The 20543-nt window shown below is 43.7% G+C and overlaps 1 protein-coding gene across 1 annotated transcript in view; it reads left to right on the forward strand.

Annotated features, from left to right (window-relative positions):
• LOC124712250 overlaps window positions 1-20543 on the forward strand; it is a 72896-nt gene that overhangs the window by 42550 nt on the left and 9803 nt on the right. The window contains exon 2 of the mRNA XM_047242545.1: window positions 14391-14630. Coding sequence (XP_047098501.1) covers window positions 14391-14630 — 240 coding nt within the window. The remainder of the gene's footprint in view (window positions 1-14390; window positions 14631-20543) is intronic.

Here is a 20543-nt window from a genome sequence, read left to right on the forward strand (position 1 = left end):
CTTATTTCCTCACTCAGTTTCTAGACGATTCACTGCTTCCGATTTCTAGGGGGATCTAGTAAGACACTGATCTGCAAACAAAGCGATCGAAATGAAGGAGTACCCGATAGGTATGCTATACACGTAACGTACATGTCATTGTGTTGGAATCTTAACTGACCAAAGCTACAAGGAAAACCTCCATAGTCTACGCTTACTTACAATATCTACCGCAGCCTACAGTAGTTTAACGGCTCTATTGATAGGCCAATTTGAGGTTCATCCCCAGACTGATGGACCAAACGATTCGTCTTGACTTTACACTAGTGTGGTATGTTGTAAACGGTTACCGTTTACACAGTGTATATGAAGTAGTGGCAACATCGGAAGCTCCGTGACGCTCTTTGCGACTAGTGAAGTGCTATACAGAGTAAACGCAACGCTAGAAAACTGTAGCGAAACGCAGGAATACCTGTCGAGAATCGACGCTCGGCGCAACGTCTGTCAGTTTGACGCACAAACATAAAGAAGTGTAATGTATTGCGCGTAAACTGGTGGAAAGACATGTTATTGTTTGATTACACGATTGACAAAAAATTAGCGGAAGCTGCCATCCATTAAATATCTGGTAGTATGCTTATGGAGCGATATGAAGTGGAAAGGACCTGGAAGAGCAGCTGAACGGAATGGACAATATCTTGAAAGGAGGATATAAGACGAACATCAACAAAAGTAAAACGAGGATAATCGAATGTAGTCGAATTAAATCGGGTGATGCTGAGGGAATTAGATTACTAAATGAGACACTTAAAGTAGTAAATGAGTTTTGCTATTTGGGGAGCAAAATAACTGATGATGGTCGAAGTACAGAGGATATAAAATGGCAAGGAAAGCGTTTCTGAAGAAGAGAAATTTGTTAACCTCGAGTATAGATTTAAGTGTCGGGAAGCCGTTTCTGAAAGTATTTGTATGGAGTGTAGCCATGTATGGAAGTGAAACGTGAACGATAAATAGTTTAGACAAGAAGAGAATAGAAGCTTTCGAAATGTAGTGCTATAGAAGAATGCTGAAGGTTAGGTGGGTAGATTACACAACTAATGAGGAGGTATTGAATAGAATTGGGGAGAAGAGAAATTTGTGGCACAACTTGACTAGAAGAAGGGGTCGGTTGTTAGAGGATATTCTAAGGCATCAAGGGATCACCAATTTAGTATTGGAGGGCAGCGTGGGGGGGTAAAATTCGTAGAGGGAGACCAAAAGATGAATACACTAAACAGATCAGAAGGACGTAGGGTGCAGTAGGTACTGGGAGATGAAGAAGCTTGCACAGGATAGGGTAGCATGGAGAGCTGCATCAAACCAGTCTCTGGACTGAAGACCACAACAACAACAGCATGAAGTGGAACTCACATAAAACTAATCACAAGAAGGGCGGGTGGCAGACCGAGGTGCATTAGAAGGCTCCTCAGGAACGGTAGGCCATGGAGGGGGAGCTAGCTTTCAAAACACACATCCGACCGATGTCTAAGTATTGGTCCTTAGCCTGGGACTCTTAACAAGGAAGTTTGACAGAAGAAATAGATAAAATCCGAAAAAGGATAGCTGGTTTCGTAGCCGGTTTGTTTAAATGAGAAGAACACGGAGGCACTCGTCAAACTACATCCACATACATTCTTCGCAAACCAGAACACGGTGGATGGTGGAGTGTCCCTTATACAACTGCTGGTGGTTCGCTTTCCTGTTCCGCTCGCAAATGGAGTGAGGGAAAATATCTGTCTATGTGCTTCCGTACGAGTCCTGATTTCTCCTATCTCGTCTTCGCGGTCTGTACACGAATGTGTGTTGGTGGCAGTAGAATCATTCTGCGGTCTGTCGGAAATGACGGTTCTCTAAACTTCCTCAACAGTGTTTCGTGGAAAGAACGACTACTTCCCTTCAGGAATTCGCACTTGTGTTCACGTAGTATTTCGGTAACACTCGCGTGTTGGTCGGATGTACCGGAAACATATCTAGCGTCCAAGTAGCAGACGCCGCACTGTTAAAATTGCGAGAGCATACTTTCTCCTATATACACTGTAGGGCACAGAATGCAATCCCCAAGGACTGTGTTCAGTGGCGCCAGGGTATAACGTGTGTATACTATAACCGCTCTTTTAATTGGGAACAATATTATCAGTCTTATTCTCATATAGGGAAGTGGTGATCGATAATTTCGTAAATAATTAGTAGCATTGAAAAAGTTTTAATTAAAATTATTGATATATACTCTTTCATCAGAATAACGCCTGCAGCAAAGTAGCACCTCAGGGAAATCCAGGAGGGATCAATGCGACTACTTTTGTTTCTAAATTCTACTACATAAACCATGCACAGGTTTCCTGCGCTCTGAATAAGTCTACGGTAGCTGCGGCGTGCGATTAGCTGGCATTTCCGTTGATATGTTACGGAAGGGATCAGGGCACTTCTGTCAGACTCTAAGGAAAGTGACTACAGTTAATTTATATGGAACAGCCTTACGTGAAACTTATACTGAGGCCTAGGTAGATCTTTGCGGTACGGTCACGAACTAAAAATATTTGAGGAATTGTGTGCGCGAGAGGAAGTATCGCTCAGTATTAAACTCTATTACATGCCGAAAAACCGATAGTAGGATCTGTAGACTATACGAAGGGACGTTAAACTGAACATAAGAACGGAATTGGACACTTAGCCTTGTGTAAGTAAAAACGTACGAAGTCTGAATGACTCTATCGAAGTATAGTCATGGACCATAGTCCTTGCTATAATATCTTTGAGTGACGAACTATAAAAATCACGGACATTTTGGTTGCCGTCATTGCTGAGAGTAATTGTAGGATCAACCATCCTTTTCTCTATATAAAAAACACAATCATTGATGGTCATTTAATTATTATTAAATGTTGTTAATAAAAAACTAAAGTGATTTCGACAACAGCGTGTATATTAGTCAACGATAATAATAGGAAAGCTGCAAACTGTATCTCCGGATAACGGAAGGTTCGATTATGAAATATTACGAAGCGTTGTGACTTAAAAGCCATTTAATGTTTCATTTCCAATCGTACAGAAATACTACAAAACCAGAAGCAGTGCAGATAAAAAGTAACGTCGGAAATAGGAAGTTGAAATGATAAACTAACAGCCAAAGACGTTATTAACTAGCTTCCCTTCGGTAATGCAGCAACAGGTGAGGGGTGATCTACTGCGCAAAAAGTCAACATTAATTATTATTATCAGAACCCGATATTTAATCGCCGTTAGAGTGAAGATGTTTGTGGCTGCTCCATCTGATGTGTAAATATAAAGAGAAGTCGGGCATATACAGTAGATAACAACATCAATATCTTACATCAGGGAAGTCGACGACAGCAGATCGTCGGAGGGCGTCTATAATACTGAGGGATCAAAGTACTGGTGAATCATTTGTCACCGTCATCGACGATCAGAAGGTGCTCAGTAGGCCTGTCTATGTGCGCTCTGTTTGGACTCTGCAGGCTGTGACTGTGCGTGAATTTAGTGTTTACAGTTTTCATTCTAGGATACAACCATGCCCCACCAGAGAATCAAGTCATGTTGAACAACTTCAGCCATTTGAATGGAGTCACACTGTTGGCCTGTGGGAAGGTGGATGGGCGTATCGACGGATTCCTGCACATGTTGGGCACGTAGTGGGCGTGGTGAGTCGGTGCTTTTGACAGTGGTCTGCGCAATATACACACATATGTAGACCAGGTTCTGGACGTCCACGCAGTACAGACGCCCTTGTAGATCGACGCATTGTGCGGGCAGCGGAGGCCGACCGAACGTCATCCAGGAAAGAGCTCCGGTTGTCTGCTGCAACTACTCTCTCATCAGAGACCGTTAAGAACCGTCTGCTTGCACCAGTAGTAAGATCATGTATGTCTCTGGCCAGGCCACCACTGACACCACGACAACGCCAGACATGGCTACGATGGTGTCTTGAAAGAAATGACTGAAAAGTGGAATGACGCTCGGTTGTCTTCAGTGATGACAGTAGGTTGTGTTTGTATCCGAGTGATGGACGTACACGCGTACGGCGTAGACCTGATGAGATGTCTATTCCAGAGTGCATTCGCGCACGACACGCAAGTCCCATCCCAGGCTTGATGGTGAAGCGGCCATCAGCAAGAACTCACGGCTACAATAGGTGTTTTGGCAGGGTACAATGACCAGTGCCCGCTACGTTGAACAGAGTGTTATCCTCGTGCTATTGCCATTTCTTCGACAGGAGGGTGTTGTGTTTTTTTTTTTTTTTTGTGGCCGAGCGATTCTAGGCGCTTCAGTCCGGAACCGCGCTGCTGCTACGGTCGCAGGTTCAAATCCTGCCTCGGGCATGGATGTGTGTGATGTCCTTAGGTTAGTTAGGTTTAAGTAGTTCTAAGTCTAGGGGACTGATGACCTCAGATGTGAAGTCCCATAGTGCTTAGAGCCATTTGAACCATTTTTTTATATGCTCTTTCAGTACGACAGTGCACATCCACATAGAGTTGCTGCATGTAACGTGCTTTTCGTGGTGTAAAGCAACTGCCCTGGCGAGTAAAGTCACCAGATCTGTCGCCAGCTGAACAAGTGTACTACATGACGATGCAGAGCTTTCTCGCTCTCGAGGACCTGCAAAAGCCATTGCCGAATTGCAACAAAAAGCGCAAAAGCGTGGGATCATCAATCGCAGGATGCCGTTCACCTCCTTTATGGACATTTGCATGCGAGAAAACGCGCCTGTGTTGTCACAAATGTGTTTATTGACGTGACTGTTTGGGTATCATTTACTGTGACTCGAGTGTTTCATTTGGTCTGTATTTGTTGTCATATACTCCTACAACGTTGAACTGCCTATCACGTCACTTGTCAATAAAGCGACCTAGTCCTTAAGGGTGTTGCAGTGCTTTTTCCGGCAGTATGCCAGTCAAGGAAAGACCATGCAGATAAATTCAGAAAGATAAGAGGTCGTACTGACGCTCTCCAACGGTTGTTCTTCAGGTACACCATTCGCGGGAATCGGAATAGGAGAAAGCTGTGAGGGGAAGCGACAGTGATACATCAGCCACAAATTGATACTAAAGCGAACGTGTTACCTTGATTTCTTGATCGCTCGAGCATTAGCATCTTACTGTACGTCGTTATCTCGGCAATTAATTGCCAACGGCTTTGCCTCGTGTATACAGCGGTTCCCATCAGAACATCAAAGCTAAGCTACGCCGGGCATTACCGGTACTCGGTACTCTAATGGGTGACGACCGGGTGTGTAGCGCGCTGTTGGCAGTTTTTCTTTAAAGGGGAGGAGGGGAGGTGGCATAAGGTTCTCGGTCACCAGATTTTGCATCAATGTCTTCGATAGAGTTCCAGACTTCTCCGCAGTGTATGGAGTGAGGACATGTTCCACGGCTGATCGTGATCCATCTGTTGGATGGAGACGTTGAGGTCGGCGGACCCCTTGGTGCTATTCGAGAGGAGCAGGTGAATGAGGAGTATGTGACAGCACCGAGTTTACCCTCTCATCGTCATACAAAGCAAAGAGGACAGCACACCACACCACACCACCCACACACATTACAGTCATCTACATATATCAAATACACTTAACATACTAATCTTATACTTCGCAAATCAGTGATTCCAGTGGCGTGAAGGAGAAGAAAATTGAAACTTCATGGCAGATTAAAACTGTGTGCCGGACCGAGACTCGAACTCGGGACCTTGGTCGTAGAGCACTTGCTCGCGAAAGGCAAAGGTCCCGAGTTCGAGTCTCGGTCCGGCACACAGTTTTAATCTGTGAGGAAGTTTCATATCAGCGCACACTCCGCTGCAGAGTGAAAATCTCATTCTGATAGGAACATTTTTTCCAACGAGGTAACTGAACCTGTCCCTCGTGGTCTCCCAGCCAATCATATCATCTGCTTCAGTTTATTTGCCAGTTAATTATTCCACTCTGGTGAGGTGGATGTATACTAAGTAAAAACAGAGAGTTTGAAAAAAGAAAGGAGTATGGGTCAAGACTAGAAAAATACTGCCCTATGAAATCAAGCACTTAAACAGGAGAATGGAGCTACCATGATACTGGACCTAGTCGTCCAATCCAAGGCTTATTAAACGTCTGTGTTAGGCAGTGTCGTAGGAGGGGCAGAAAACAAGGTGGTACTCTGTCGTGCATCAATCTCATTGGTGCTTTCTTTGCAATAGGAACGTTCTCAAATGTTGCGGGTAATTTTTCGCACAGAAATTGTTGTTTAACATAACCTGCTAATTTGTCTTGTAACTCTATAGCCATATGGATCTCTCACTAATAATTTCTGGTCATACATTATGGTGCCTTGGTTTTTGATCGTTCGATGGTCTGGATCTGTCCACACGGGGTTACTGTGATAAATTGCGAGGGGCGTTCAATAAGTAATGCAACACATTTTTTCTGAAAGCAAGTTCTTTGTCCAGGATTCTAATATGCGGTATTATTCTCCACTCCTCTGGCTACAGAAGCAGATTTTTCAACATAATTCACGTTCATTGCGAAACCTTAGTTGGAGAGACTGTACGGCCGCATGGTACGAGGTGCACTCAAGTTCTAAGGCCTCCGATTTTTTTTCTCCGGACTGGAAAGAGATAGAAACATGCGCATTGTTTTAAAATGAGTCCGCGTTCATTGTCAATATGTCCCAGAGATGGCAGCACCGTACGGGAGATGGAATTTTACCGCCAGCTGCGAGAATGAGAACTGTTTTAAATACTTAAAATGGCGACGTTTTCCTTACTTGAACAGCGTGCAATCACTCGTTTTCTGAATTTGCGTGGTGTGAAACCAATTGAAATTCATTGACAGTTGAAGGAGACATGTGGTGATGGAGTTATGGATGTGCCGAAAGTGCGATCGTGGGTGCGACAGTTTAATGAAGGCAGAACATCATGTGGCAACAAACCGAAACAACCTCGGGCTCGCACAAGCCGGTCTGACGACATGATCGAGAAAGTAGAGAGAATTGTTTTGGGGGATCGCCGAATGACTGTTGAACAGATCGCCTCCAGAGTTGGCATTTCTGTGGGTTCTGTGCACACAATCCTGCATGACGACCTGAAAATGCGAAAAGTGTCATCCAGGTGGGTGCCACGAATGCTGACGGACGACCACATGGCTGCCCGTGTGGCACGTTGCCAAGCAATGTTGACGCGCAATGACAGCATGAATGGGGCTTTCTTTACGTCGGTTGTGACAATGGATGAGACGTGGATGCCATTTTTCAATCCAGAAACAAAGCGCCAGTCAGCTCAATGGAAGCACACAGATTCACCGCCACCAAAAAAATTTCGGGTAACCGCCAGTGCTGAAAAAATGATGGTGTCCATGTTCTGGGACAGCGAGGCCGTAATCCTTACCCACTGCGTTCCAAAGGGCACTACAGTAACAGGTGCATCCTACGAAAATGTTTTGAAGAACAAATTCCTTCCTGAACTGCAGAAAAAACGTCCGGGAAGGGCTGCGCATGTGCTGTTTCACCAAGACAACGCACCCGCACATCGAGCTAACGTTCCGCAACAGTTTCTTCGTGATAACAACTTTGAAGTGATTCCTCATGCTCCCTACTCACCTGACCTGGCTCCTAGTGACTTTTGGCTTTTTCCAACATTGAAAGAAACTCTCCGTGGCCGCACGTTCACCAGCCGTGCTGCTATTTCCTCAGTGATTTTCGAGTGGTCAAAACAGACTCCTAAAGAAGCCTTCGCCGCTGCCATGGAATCATGGCGTCAGCGTTGTGAAAAATGTGTACGTCTGCAGGGCGATTATGTCGAGAAGTAACACCAGTTTCGTCGATTTCGGGTGAGTAGTTAATTAGAAAAAAAATCGGAGGCCTTAGAACTTGAATGCACCTCGTACTACTCTACTGGTCAACGTCAGAGCCATTCTCCCCATTATCCACGTACTGCTTCCCGCGGAGTGTATCCTTCATAGGGCCATACAGATGGAAGTCGGAAGGAGCGAGATCCAGGTTGCAGGGTGGATGAGGAAGAACAGTGCAATGAAATTTTGTGAGGTCCTCTCGGATTCGCAGACCTGTGTGAGGCCTTGCGTTGTTGTGGAGTATTCCGCATGATGGTCTCCTTGCTCTTTATGGTCTTCTTTTAGACAGCGAGGAACCCAGACGGCATACATCTTTCAGTATCCCAGCTGGCGTATGTGTGTGTCAGCTCTACCAACGGAGACGTCCAGTTCTCCAGCGAGGTGTTTGATTTGATCCGTCGGTCACCTTGAATGTGAATGTCCGCAAGTTCCAACATTGCAGCGCTGCGGGCACGTGGGAGATCAGATAGGTTTGCGCGACGTTATTGTGATGTTGGCAGACGCCTCGCCCAACGACTCAGCGTGATTTTGTTCACGGCCGGGTTTCCGTAGACATTGTGTAAGCTCCTATGAATGTCTGCGATGTTCTGATTTTCGGCCGAAAGAAATTCAATGACAGGTCACTACTTGGAACGCACCGCCGTGGCAGACGACATTTTGAAGGCCATGTATAGCGCCGCTACCTATCGAAATTTCATGAAAGTATAGGAACTGGAGCGGAAACATTTCACGATGTCTCACAACAAATACTGCAGTTTTTTCCACCGAAATTGGCTGGGAAAAAATTGTTGCATTACTTACTGAACGCCCCTCGTACTTTCCCACTCACGCGTCATCAAAAAACTGCAAGATGTGAACTGTGCGTCTGGAGCTCTACGTCTTAGAATCCACTGGCAGGACTGAAATCTGGCACGGCAGTTTTGTGGCATGACAATTTGCACATGCTGTTAGTGATATGAATTAAGTTCAAATTCAAATGGCACTGAGAACTATGGGACTTAACATCTTAGGTCATCAGTCCCCTGGAATTTACAACTACTTAAACCTAACTAACCAAAGGACAGCACACACATCCATGCCGAGGCAGGATTCGAACCTGCGACCGTAGTGGTCACGCGGTTCCAGACTGAAGCGCCTAGAACCGCTCGGCCACACCGGCTTGCATGATTTAAGTAATGGCATATGCAGAACTGACTATAATACATGGTTATTTACCGCTAGAGCAGGTGTGATTCTTCGAATACTTGTTTCTGGGTCATCTTCTATTCACTGCAACCCTAGCTCCTCCATATTTAATGTGCGAAATGCGCAAATTTAACGGAGGTTCTTGCCATTGTTGAGAATAATCATGTGTCTGCAAGACTATTGGAGCTACATGCTGAGCATTTTTTTTTGCGACTTTCATACCACAGTCGGCACCCTTACGGGATCGCTTTTATGTCCGTCTGTCTTTCTGGCTGTCTGTCTGACTGTTAAGACTCACTTTCTCAGGAACGGATAGAGGTATCAAGCTGAAATCCATCTGATATAGTGACGGCTACGGTGCCTTGGCAGTGTAAAAAAATTTAAGCTTCTAAATCAATGCAACCAAAAGCTAAGGCCATTTACATCACATATTTTAACACTCTGAAACTCACTCATCAAAACCAGCGGGACACTTCCCGTTGTGCGTACATTACGGAAGGCGAATTACTCGCTGTTGAGAGGAATGTCGTTACACGTATTGCCAAATGCATTGAGGTTGACGGGCATCATTTTGAGCATTTATTGCATTAATGTCGTATTTACAGGTAATCACGCAGTGACAGCATGCGTTCTCAAAAATGATAAGTTCACAAAGGTACCTGTATCATATTGGAACAACCGAAATAAAATGTTCAAACGTACCTACGTTCTGTATTTTAATTTAAAAAACCTACCTGTTACCAACTGTTCGTCTAAATTGTGAGCCATATGTTTGTGACTATTACAGTGCCATTTTGACCTATGGCAGCGCCATCTAGCGAACCAACCATAGCGCCATCTGGTTTCCCCCTTCAAGCTAGACGAGTTTCGTTCTTTGTAGTTTTTTTCGTTTGATGCTTATTTCGTGATATATTTGGCTCGGTCGCTATCAATGGACCACCATGTATAGGGGGAAATATAGCGTTCTCAAAACTTTTTTCGGGCTCGGAGGCCTACTTGAATAGCGTGAGACTAAGGTGGCTACTCCTGAAAACCAATAGATAATTGTTCGAAAGAAAAAAAAGGGAGATTAGGGTTAATGTCCTGTCGACATCGAGGTCGTTAGAGACGGAGCACAAGTTCGGATTGTTTCAGGAATGGAGAAGGAAATCGACCGTGCCCTTCCAAAGGAACCATCCCGATATTTGTCTGGAGCGAATTAGGGAAATCGCGGAGAACCAAAATGAGGATGCCCGGACGCGGGTTTGAGCTACGTGAGTCCATAGTGCTAACCACTGCGCCACCTCGTTCGATATAATTGTTCAACCCCAGGCAATTGTCACTTCAGATGGGAACTTTATGATTGGAAAATATTTGACAAAGGGCTGATTTTGAAAGTACAGTGACCGGGCATGAATGTCAGGGAAATAGAACGGTTCTTCTATTGTTTATGTGCTATCGCCATTGCCATTTATTGAAATTGAACTAACGACAATGCAGCTACTAATTGGTGACAAGGCGTTGTGTGTCCACCACTTTTCAAAACTGTGAGAAATTAACGTCTTTCCCTTTCATAAAGCACAATAGTTTGTTATCTGTGGTGCATTTTACGTTTCGCAAATGGAGTTTCGCAAATGACGAGCTGTGCGCGTGTGATTGTTGACGCAACGACATCCTCAGTTGCTACGCCTGCTGTGGGCAATCGCTATTGCATCATGGAAAAGTGGAAACGAGTTGCCGAATCACATGAACAACGCTTTCTGTCACGTCACATCAATGGTTGCCGTCTAGCACCAAGGCGTCCACTCGAAACATACACCGTGGAACGTGTACAGCCATTTATCGCAGCGTAAACAGTAGAGAACGGTTATTTGCGTACCTAAGTTACCGGTACTTTTGACTGCTTGCATCCCCTGGAATACCCTGTCTGCAACAGGACGTCTGTCCGCGCTCCTAGGACAGTCATCTAAGTAGCTTGACGGCCTCTTGATGTTCTGGTCACAGTTTGAGCACTTTGTTGATAATTAGGCTCGTCCTTGTCGATTTTTGGTTGTTTCTTAATTGCGATCGTATGATGATCTGTTAAGTGGGATTCATTAAGCACCATTGATTGGAATGTCACTATTAGTTTATTATATCCTTTAGCGTACTCGATTATTAAATTGAGGCACTGAGAACCATGCAGGCCCACAAAACAGAAACAAAGTTTTGAGAAAAACAGACGTTTGTGAAAATCAGATTTATAGAGAAACGACCAGTCTCATAGGTCGAAACTGTTTTTTAACCAAGTCTCAACATCCTATACTTAATATGAAAAATAATTTAACCACTTTGTTATGAAATATGAATGAATAATTAAGATTATATTTATTGTTAATGTTAATTCATAAAATTTCCATATTAGTGACAATAGTGTCTTTTGACTGTTATAAAGTTCATAATTACTGTGACATTAGAACATTCGCTACGTGAAATATTCTCAAAAATTACTGATAAATAGATACTAAATGCACCACACTTACTGTTATCATCATTGCCATTAAGCACATTCTGTGGCTTGAGGTTCAGGTAACATTTACGATACATCCCTGATTATGAAGTATTACTAAAACGTACTAAATTAAATGGTTCAAATGGCTCTGAGCACTATGGGACTTAACATCTGAGGTCATCAGTCCCCTAGAACTTAGAGCTACTTAAACCTAACTAACCTAAGGACATCACACACATCCATGCCCGAGGCAGGATTCGAACCTGCGACCGTAGCAGCAGCGCAGTTCCGGACTGAAGCTCCTAGAACACTTCCAAATTACGTTATTGGCTAGTTTAGACCAGTACGCCTGTAATAATAATAATAATTATTATTATTATAATTATAACGGCTCTAATAAGAAAACAACTGTAATAATAATATCAACAAAGTAAAAAAGTAAACTATTCATTTAACATCGTGTAAACTTCCCTTCTCAAGCACTGCAGATAACTATCCTATGAGGTAAAGGCTCTGAGCACTATGGGACTCAACTTCTGAGGTCATCAGTCCCCTAGAACTTAGAACTACTTAAACCTAACTAACCTAAGGACATCACACTTACTGTTATCATCATTGCCATTAAGCACATTCTGTGGCTTGAGGTTCAGGTAACATTTACGATACATCCCTGATTATGAAGTATTACTAAAACGTACTAAATTAAATGGTTCAAATGGCTCTGAGCATTATGGGACTTATCATCTGAGGTCATCAGTCCCCTAGAACTTAGAGCTACTTAAACCTAACTAACCTAAGGACATCACACACATCCATGCCCGAGGCAGGATTCGAACCTGCGACCGTAGCGGTCCCGCGGTTCCAGACTGTAGCGCGTAGAACCGCACGGCCACACCGGCCGGCGTACTAAATTATGTTCACAAATGGTTCAAATGGCTCTAAGCACTATCTAAGCACTATCTGAGGTCATCAGTCCCCTAGACTTAGAATTAATTAAACCTAACTAACCTAAGGACATTACACAAATCCATGCCCGAGGCAGGATTCGAACCTGCGACCGTAGCAGCAGCGCAGTTCCGGACTGAAGCTCCTAGAACCTGTCGGCCACAGTTGCCGGCAAATTATGTCGTCAACTTTAGACAACAATTGAGTAATGCACAGAAACAAAATTATGCTTTAGGCTTTGTGCTTTGGGCCGTTATGGACATGAATATCCGAGAAATCGGGGAGACAACTTTTCGTGAAAGTTCATATACCAGTGCGTGACTACAGATACCGAAAAGCTGGTTCACCATAAAATCAATAGACGTCGGGAGCTTGCATATGTGCTACAATCTCGAAATCGATGATGATTTGCTTTAGACCCCTATGGTTCTCAGCCCCTCAATTACGGTAACAAAAAGTTTAGGAAAGTATTTCCACAGCAAGTAAAACGTTAACGTGTGTAATCACAGCGGAGCCTTCACTGTTGCTGTGTAATGGAACACGAGTCGAGTTGTGAGAACACCAGATGGTTATAAATAACCATGGATGCTTGTATGCGTTACATCTGCAAGATATCACTGCTTCGTGCACCCATTAGATTGGTTCTGTTCAGACAAGTTCCGTGGTTGTGTGTAAGCCATCTGCTCCTCAGTTCACGTACACCACGGTACCTTGTATCAGAAATTAAGTGACTTTCATCTCATCGTAAATAAATAAACAAATATTATTCTGGTCTGTTCATGATAAACGCAGTAATAAGGGCATTGTCAATTCGGTGATTTCAGTTTAGGTGAGATGCTTCAGAACGAAGGCTGTTTATCTTATTACACTATTTTCGTTAGTTTCTTCATGCCTGAATCCATAGCCTCGGTTTAATTCCTGACTGACAAAACTACTTTAAACATCCACCTAGGATACCAAATACTTTATACAAGATTACCTTTATTTAATTATGTATTACGTTATTGCCGCGTGGTCTGAGGCGTCTTGTCACGGTCCGCGCCGCTCTCCCCGTCGGAGATTCGAGTCCTCCCGCGGGTATGGGTGTGTGTGTCGTCCTTAGCGTAAGTTAGTTTAAGTGAGATTAAGTAGTGTGTAAGCTTAGGGAGCGCTGACCTCAGCGGTTTGGTCCCATAAGACCTTGCCACACATTTCCAAATTACGTTATTGGCTAGTTTAGACCAGTACGCCTGTAATAATAATAATAATAATAATAATTATTATTATTATAATTATAACGGCTCTAATAAGAAAACAACTGTAATAATAATATCAACAAAGTAAAAAAGTAAACTATTCATTTAACATCGTGTAAACTTCCCTTCTCAAGCACTGCAGATAACTATCCTATGAGGTAAAGGCTCTGAGCACTATGGGACTCAACTTCTGAGGTCATCAGTCCCCTAGAACTTAGAACTACTTGAACCTAACTAACCTAAGGACATCACACGCATCCATGCCCGAGGCAGGATTCGAACCTGCGACCGTAGCGGTCTCGCGGTTCCAGAATGTAGCGCCTAGAACCGCTCGGCCACTCCGGCGGCATGAGGTGGAGGATCATGCACAATCTCGTTTTTGTGATACTTGCAATTGAACTTCATTGTACTATGTTTTACATTTAAATTGTTTTAGTACAGTAAAAATAAGCTACAGAAACATCAAATGCTGGTTGTTTTGGGTTACTTATTATGAATGTGTGAAAATAATAAGTTTTGCTTAAGTGCGCACTATTTCCCTGCTTCACTGTACTCTTGTGAAATCGGATGTAGTTTTCTGAAACACAATGTAGCATCCATTTAATTCGTTTATGTGCTTTTAATGCCTCTTGTATTCACATACAAGTTACCAATACATTTCACCACATACATCTAGGCTGATATCATTGTACATTTGTTTTTTCAGGAGATCGATGTGGTGTCTAACGATACGGGTTTCCTGTCGGGTGCGTATATGATCACGATCGAGAACTGCTCTGTCGTGAAACTTGGGGCGCACACACTGGAGAAGGCAGCTGGACTCCAGAAGCTCAGGGTGCTGAATGTGTCACACCTGGAGCTGGAATCGATACTCCCCAAATCGCTCAGGGAGCTCGTCCTCTCAGGCATCGGCGAGCTCGCCTCCATCCCAGTGGCCATATTTCAGGTAACTCCAGTGACGCTGACCCCATTACTGCATGTGCCCGATCTCTGTCAGCTCCAGTTCGTCCTTCTGCTGGGGCGAGTACGACCACGGTTGCGTAGAAATTTTTTTGTCCGCCAGTGAAAGATAGAAAGTAAATTAATGCGCAATGTTATCAACGTGGCCGTCTTTTAGATGAAATCATACAGCTCAACATACACTATCTGATTACGACTTCTAGACAGCGCTATGTTATGTGGAATTGGCCACTAGATGTGATGAAAGCTGGACACTCGCCAGTAGAAGAGGAGGCGGGGAATACTGTACAGTCAGTGCAGAAGAAGTAACAGCACAATGCCCCCAACAGGGATTCGAGTCCTCCCTCGGCCATGGGTGTGTGTGTTGTCCTTAGTGTAAGTTGTTTAAGCTAGATTAATTAGTGTGTAAGCGTAGGGACCGATGGCCTCAGTAGTTTCGTCCCATAGGTACTTACCACAAATTTCCAAAACTTCCATCTGCCAGGAGAACTCGAACGTGGACTATAAGTTGTACGTCACGTGAGTAATCTGATTCCTCGCGAACATTTCAGCCCTTCTAAAGCTGCCCAAGTAGACCGTTGGTAGTGTGACTATGAAGTGGAAACGCGAAGGGACGGTCACAGCTACACTACTGGCCACTAAAATTGCTACACCAAGAAGAAATGCAGATGACAAACGGGTATTCATTGGACAAATATATTATACTAGAACTGACATGTGATTACATTTTCACACAATTTGGGTGCATAGATCCTGAGAAATCAGTACCTAGAACAAACACGTCTATCCGTAATAACGGCCTTGATATGCCTGGGCATTGAGTCAAACAGAGCTTGGATGGTGTGTACAGGTACAGCTGCCCATGCAGCTTCAACACGATACCTCAGTTCATCAAGAGTAAGGACTGGAGTTTTGTGTAAAGCCAGTTGCTCGGCCACCATTGACCAGACGTTTTCAATTGGTGAGATATCTGGAGAATGTGCTGGCCAGGGCAGCAGTCGAACATTTTCTGTATCCAGATAGGGCCATACAGGACCAGCAACATGTGGTCGTGCATTATCCTGCTGAAATGTAGGGTTTCGCAGGGATCGAATGAAGGGTAGAGCCACGGGTCGTAACACATCTTAAATGTAACGTCCACTGTTCAAAGTGCCATCAATGCGAACAAGAGGTGACCGTGACGTGTAACCAATGGCACTCCATACGATCACGCCGGGTGATACGCCAGTATGGCGATGACGAATACACGCTTCCAATGTGCGTTCACCGCGATGTCGCCAAACACGGACGCCACCATCATGATGCTGTAAACAGAACCTGGATTCATCCGAAAAAATGACATTTTGCCATTCGTGCACTCAGGTTCGTCATTGAGTACACCATCGCAGGCGCTCCTGTCTGTGATGCAGCATCAAGGGTAACAGCAGCCATGGTCTCCAAGCTGATAGTCCATGCTTTTGCAAACGTCGTCAAACTGTTCGTGCAGCTATTTGTTGTCTTGCAAACGCCCCAATCTGTTCACTCAGGGATCGAGACATGGCTGCACGATCCGTTACAGTCATGCTGATAAGATGCCTATCATCTCGACTGCTAGTGTTACGAGGCCATTGGGATCCAGAATGGCGTTCCGTATTACCCTCCTGAACCCACCGATTCCATATTCTGCCAACAGTCATTGGATCTCGACCAACGCGAGCAACAATGTCGCGATACGATAAACCGCAATCACGATAGGCTACAATCCGACCTTTATCAAAGTCGGAAACGTGATGGTACTCATTTCTCCTCCTTACACGAGGCATCACAACAACGTTTCACCAGGGAACGGCGATCAACTGCTGTTTGTGTATGAGAAATCGGTTGGAAACTTTCCTCATGTCAGCACGTTGTAGGTGTCGTCACCGGCGCCAGCCTTGTGTGAATGCTCTGAAATGTTAATCATTTGCATATCACAGCATCTTCTTCCTGTCGGTTAAATTTCGCGTCTGTAGCACGTCATCTTTGTGGTGTAACAATTTTAATGGCCAGTAGTGTATATCAGGACCAGGCCGACCTCATCTACGTCTCTACATCTACATCCATGCTCCGCAAGCCACCCAACAGTGTGTGGCGGAGAGTACTTTGAGTTCCTCCATCGGTTCTCCCTTCTGTTCCAGTCTCGTATTGTCCGTGGAAAGAAAGATTGTCGGTATGCCTCTGTGTGGGCTCTAATCTCTCTGATTTTATCCTCATGGCCTCTTCGCGAGATATACGTAGGAGGGAGCAATATACTGCATGACTCCTCGGTGCAGGTGTGTTCTCGAAACTTCAACAAAAGCCCGTACCGAGCTACTGAGCGTCTCTCCTGCAGAGTCTTCCACTGGAGTTTATCTATGCTCTCCGTAACGCTTTCGCTATTACTAAATGATCCTGTAACGAAGCGCGCTTCTCTCCGTTGGATTTTCTTTCTCTCTTCTATCAACCCTATCTGGTACAGACCCCACACTGGTGAGCAGTATTCAAGCAGTGGGCGAACAAGTGTACTGTAACCTACTTCCTTTGTTTTCGGATTGCATTTCCTTAGGATTCTTCCAATGAATCTCAGTCTGGCATCTGCTTTACCGACGATTAATTTTGTATGATCATTCCATTTTAAATCACTCCTAATGCGTACTCCCACATAATTTATGGAATTAACTGCTTCCAGTTGCTGAAGTGCTATATTGTAGCTAAATGATGAAGGATCTTTCTTTCTATGTATTCGCAGCACATTACTCATGTATTGACGGACAACGACAGTAGAGCATTGCGGAGGTTGGTTGACAAAATAGCACGGAATCAGTGGAAGAAATCACTAGTGCGTTTGAAAGCGCTACCGGCAGTCAAACTACCACAATACCTGTGCGTAGGGAGTTAAAAATAATCGGACACAATGGTCGAACAGCTCCTCATAAGCCATTGGTAGGAAACACGTGTCATGGTGTAAACTAGGACTGTTGATATTTACAAAAAATCGTAATGCGGTATATCGATATTTAAAAATACTATAATAGGCTCACAGCATATCGATAAAAGCAAAGATACATCGATATATCGACACAAAATTATCCACGTGCCGGCCTGTAAAAATAATCACTGCATATTGTAAATATACAGACGGGTTTAGAGCTTTATATTTAAGTATTGATTTATTATTATATATTCTGTACATCAACAAGCTAGCAGCCTACCTACCCCTCTTAGAGAAAGAATTGAAAGGAAACCGATGCACGTTCACGCTTGGCGATAACCGCTTTGTTACTAATCGTAATGCATGTAAGTGGCACAACAAAAGTTGACTGATGGGTCCGTCTTCGGTGTGTCACATATCGAATTAGTCTGGAACACTTCGTATCTACTTCCCAGTTTCTCAATTTTGTTTCTTTTTTTACAACGTCACCGACCTAGCATCTATAGTATCGAAATCGCGGGGTGAAGTTAAACGTTGCAGTTCCTGTAAGGAGCGCCGAGCGCTGATTACGTCAGCATTTCCCCTTACTCGTCTCCGCCCGCCCCAAAGACAAGTCTCGTCATTTAAATTTTTGTTCATCATTTTCAGCTACTATCTTTGAAGAATGCCGATGTGAAGAAATAACACTCTAGTTGCGTTAAAAATTGTTTATTAACGAGACTGGTGCGCTATTTCTTCACATCTTGTTACTCCATTCACACCGACACTCACCAGTGGAATCGGACTTCTTTTTTTGTGCCACATATACTTGCTGCACACAGTCAAAGAGAAATGTTGGACATGATGAAGCATCTTCACACAGTGAATGTAAAATTATCTTTAAAGAACAGCTTCAAATAGCGAAAAAAATATAATATAAAATATCGGCACTCGACATTGCCATTTTGATATCGATATATTATAGGAAAAGATACCGCCCGATATATGTTTATACTCTTGGGAAAAAATCGATAGATCGATATTTTGTCATTAGCCCTAGTGTAAAGAGCGCAGTGGACGACTGGAAATGAGTGATTTGTCGTAATAAATTCCACTGTGCTCTGTGCCAATCCAATAGAAGGATTTGTGTTTGGCGAATGCCTGAAGAACGTTACCTGCCATCAGGTGAGGTACAGGGGAGGTGGCCTTATGGTATGGGGTTGTTTTTTGGTGTTTAGGGTGTGGTACCCTTATTATGCTTAACAAAAAGCTAAATGCCGGACAATACGAATACATTTTACAGCTTGGCATACTACGCCCAAGACAGTTCGGAGGCGATGATTGCCTGTACCGGCATAACGATGCATCCTGTCATAAAACAGGAAGTGGTTTGTGAACAACAGCGTCCCTGAAACGGACTATTCATTGAGTTGCATTTCTGCAAGCACGAACCAATTTGATGTGACAAAGCAGACCGTATAATTCGTCTGCAGGTTCTGATACACCCAAGTCGTACACGCTTCGTCAAAGTGTTATGAATCGAAACTTGGAGACATGCTTTCTCCACTGATATATATGGCCATTCTGCATGTCACTCAGTTTTACACAGTCGTCTTTTGAAACCCTAGAGGTAGTTACGAATATCACTGTAGTATCACTCGTCATCTGCGAGTCTGTCTCCGAATCGCCAGATTGGTGGGATGTTAGGCATACTCAACCCATAACAATAAGTATAAAAACACTAAATAATAAGTATAAATACACATTTGATGCTCTGTAACCGGTTCGAGGGAGACAGTGGAAAACTACATCCAAATCATGGACTGTGTGCACTCCATCTCAATTTCTGAATCCAACTACACTGTCCAGTCTTATTAATGTGGCCACCTGTCAAAAGCCTGAATAGTCCCTTTTGCAGGGAGACGTGCAGGAAGAGAATCAATGAAGTTCTGGAAGGTACCGACCGAGCTGTATAGCCATGCCGCTCCAGTGCTGCGATAAGCTGTGCTGGAATTTTCGGTTGAGGATTCATGCTGCAATCAGTCGGCTCTTGAGGGAGAATGGGCTGCCACTCCTCCACAGACATTCAGAAGCCTCACTGTAACTGTCCCCAAATGGCTGGAAGCCAACATAACGCCGAAGGATGGACACATAACGTATTAATGTCCCCTAATATGTGAGTAGATCTGATTAGGTAGTATAATTAACAAGAAGACTCCCATTTTCAACATCGAAAACACTGCTCACAATCTTTCTGAAAGAAGAAATGAACTTCCCATTTTTTTTTAGCTCCATTATTGTATTCTTGTTACGGTTTTGTTTTAAAGTGGTGGTCCCATGATCTATCTACAAGGAGCTACATTCGTTTTGAAATTGTTGCCGAGAAACTCGTTTTCTCATTTGCCTATGGTTGGCACTCAACAAATCTTAAATAAAGATTTCTCACAGTTAATTATCTATGTAAAATGTTTCGTACCCTTTCTTCTAATGTGCATTTGGCGTCAGCTATTTCCTACACATTTAATATTCTATGATCCACTACCATATCATACACTTTTTAAAAAAATTATTTTATTTTGTCTTTTAAGCCCTACGGCCATCTTCTGAATAAAAAGACGCCCAGTGACTCCGGAAAGCGTCAGATGACACTTTATCTCTAACATAAATTTTTGCTCATGACGTAATCTATCACCCATGGATGTTTGATGCAAAGACTTTGAAACATCCTCTATATAGCATATTTCCAAGTTTTCAACTCACATTATACTTGCTCAATATGAGCATTGTTTCTGACGTGGTAAACGTCAATATGAGTAGCATATGCATGCGACTGTCTGCTTTGTAAATCTGTTCATTGAGTTACATATCTGCAGGCACGAACTAATTTTATGTGACAATACAGACCGAATGATACGTCTACAGGTTCTGATACACCTGCCCCTAGTGGTACACGCTTCGAGTCTGTCTCCAAATCGCCAGATTGGTGGGGTG

This window comes from Schistocerca piceifrons, chromosome 8 (genome assembly GCF_021461385.2).
Source record: "Schistocerca piceifrons isolate TAMUIC-IGC-003096 chromosome 8, iqSchPice1.1, whole genome shotgun sequence".
Lineage (NCBI taxonomy): Eukaryota > Metazoa > Arthropoda > Insecta > Orthoptera > Acrididae > Schistocerca > Schistocerca piceifrons.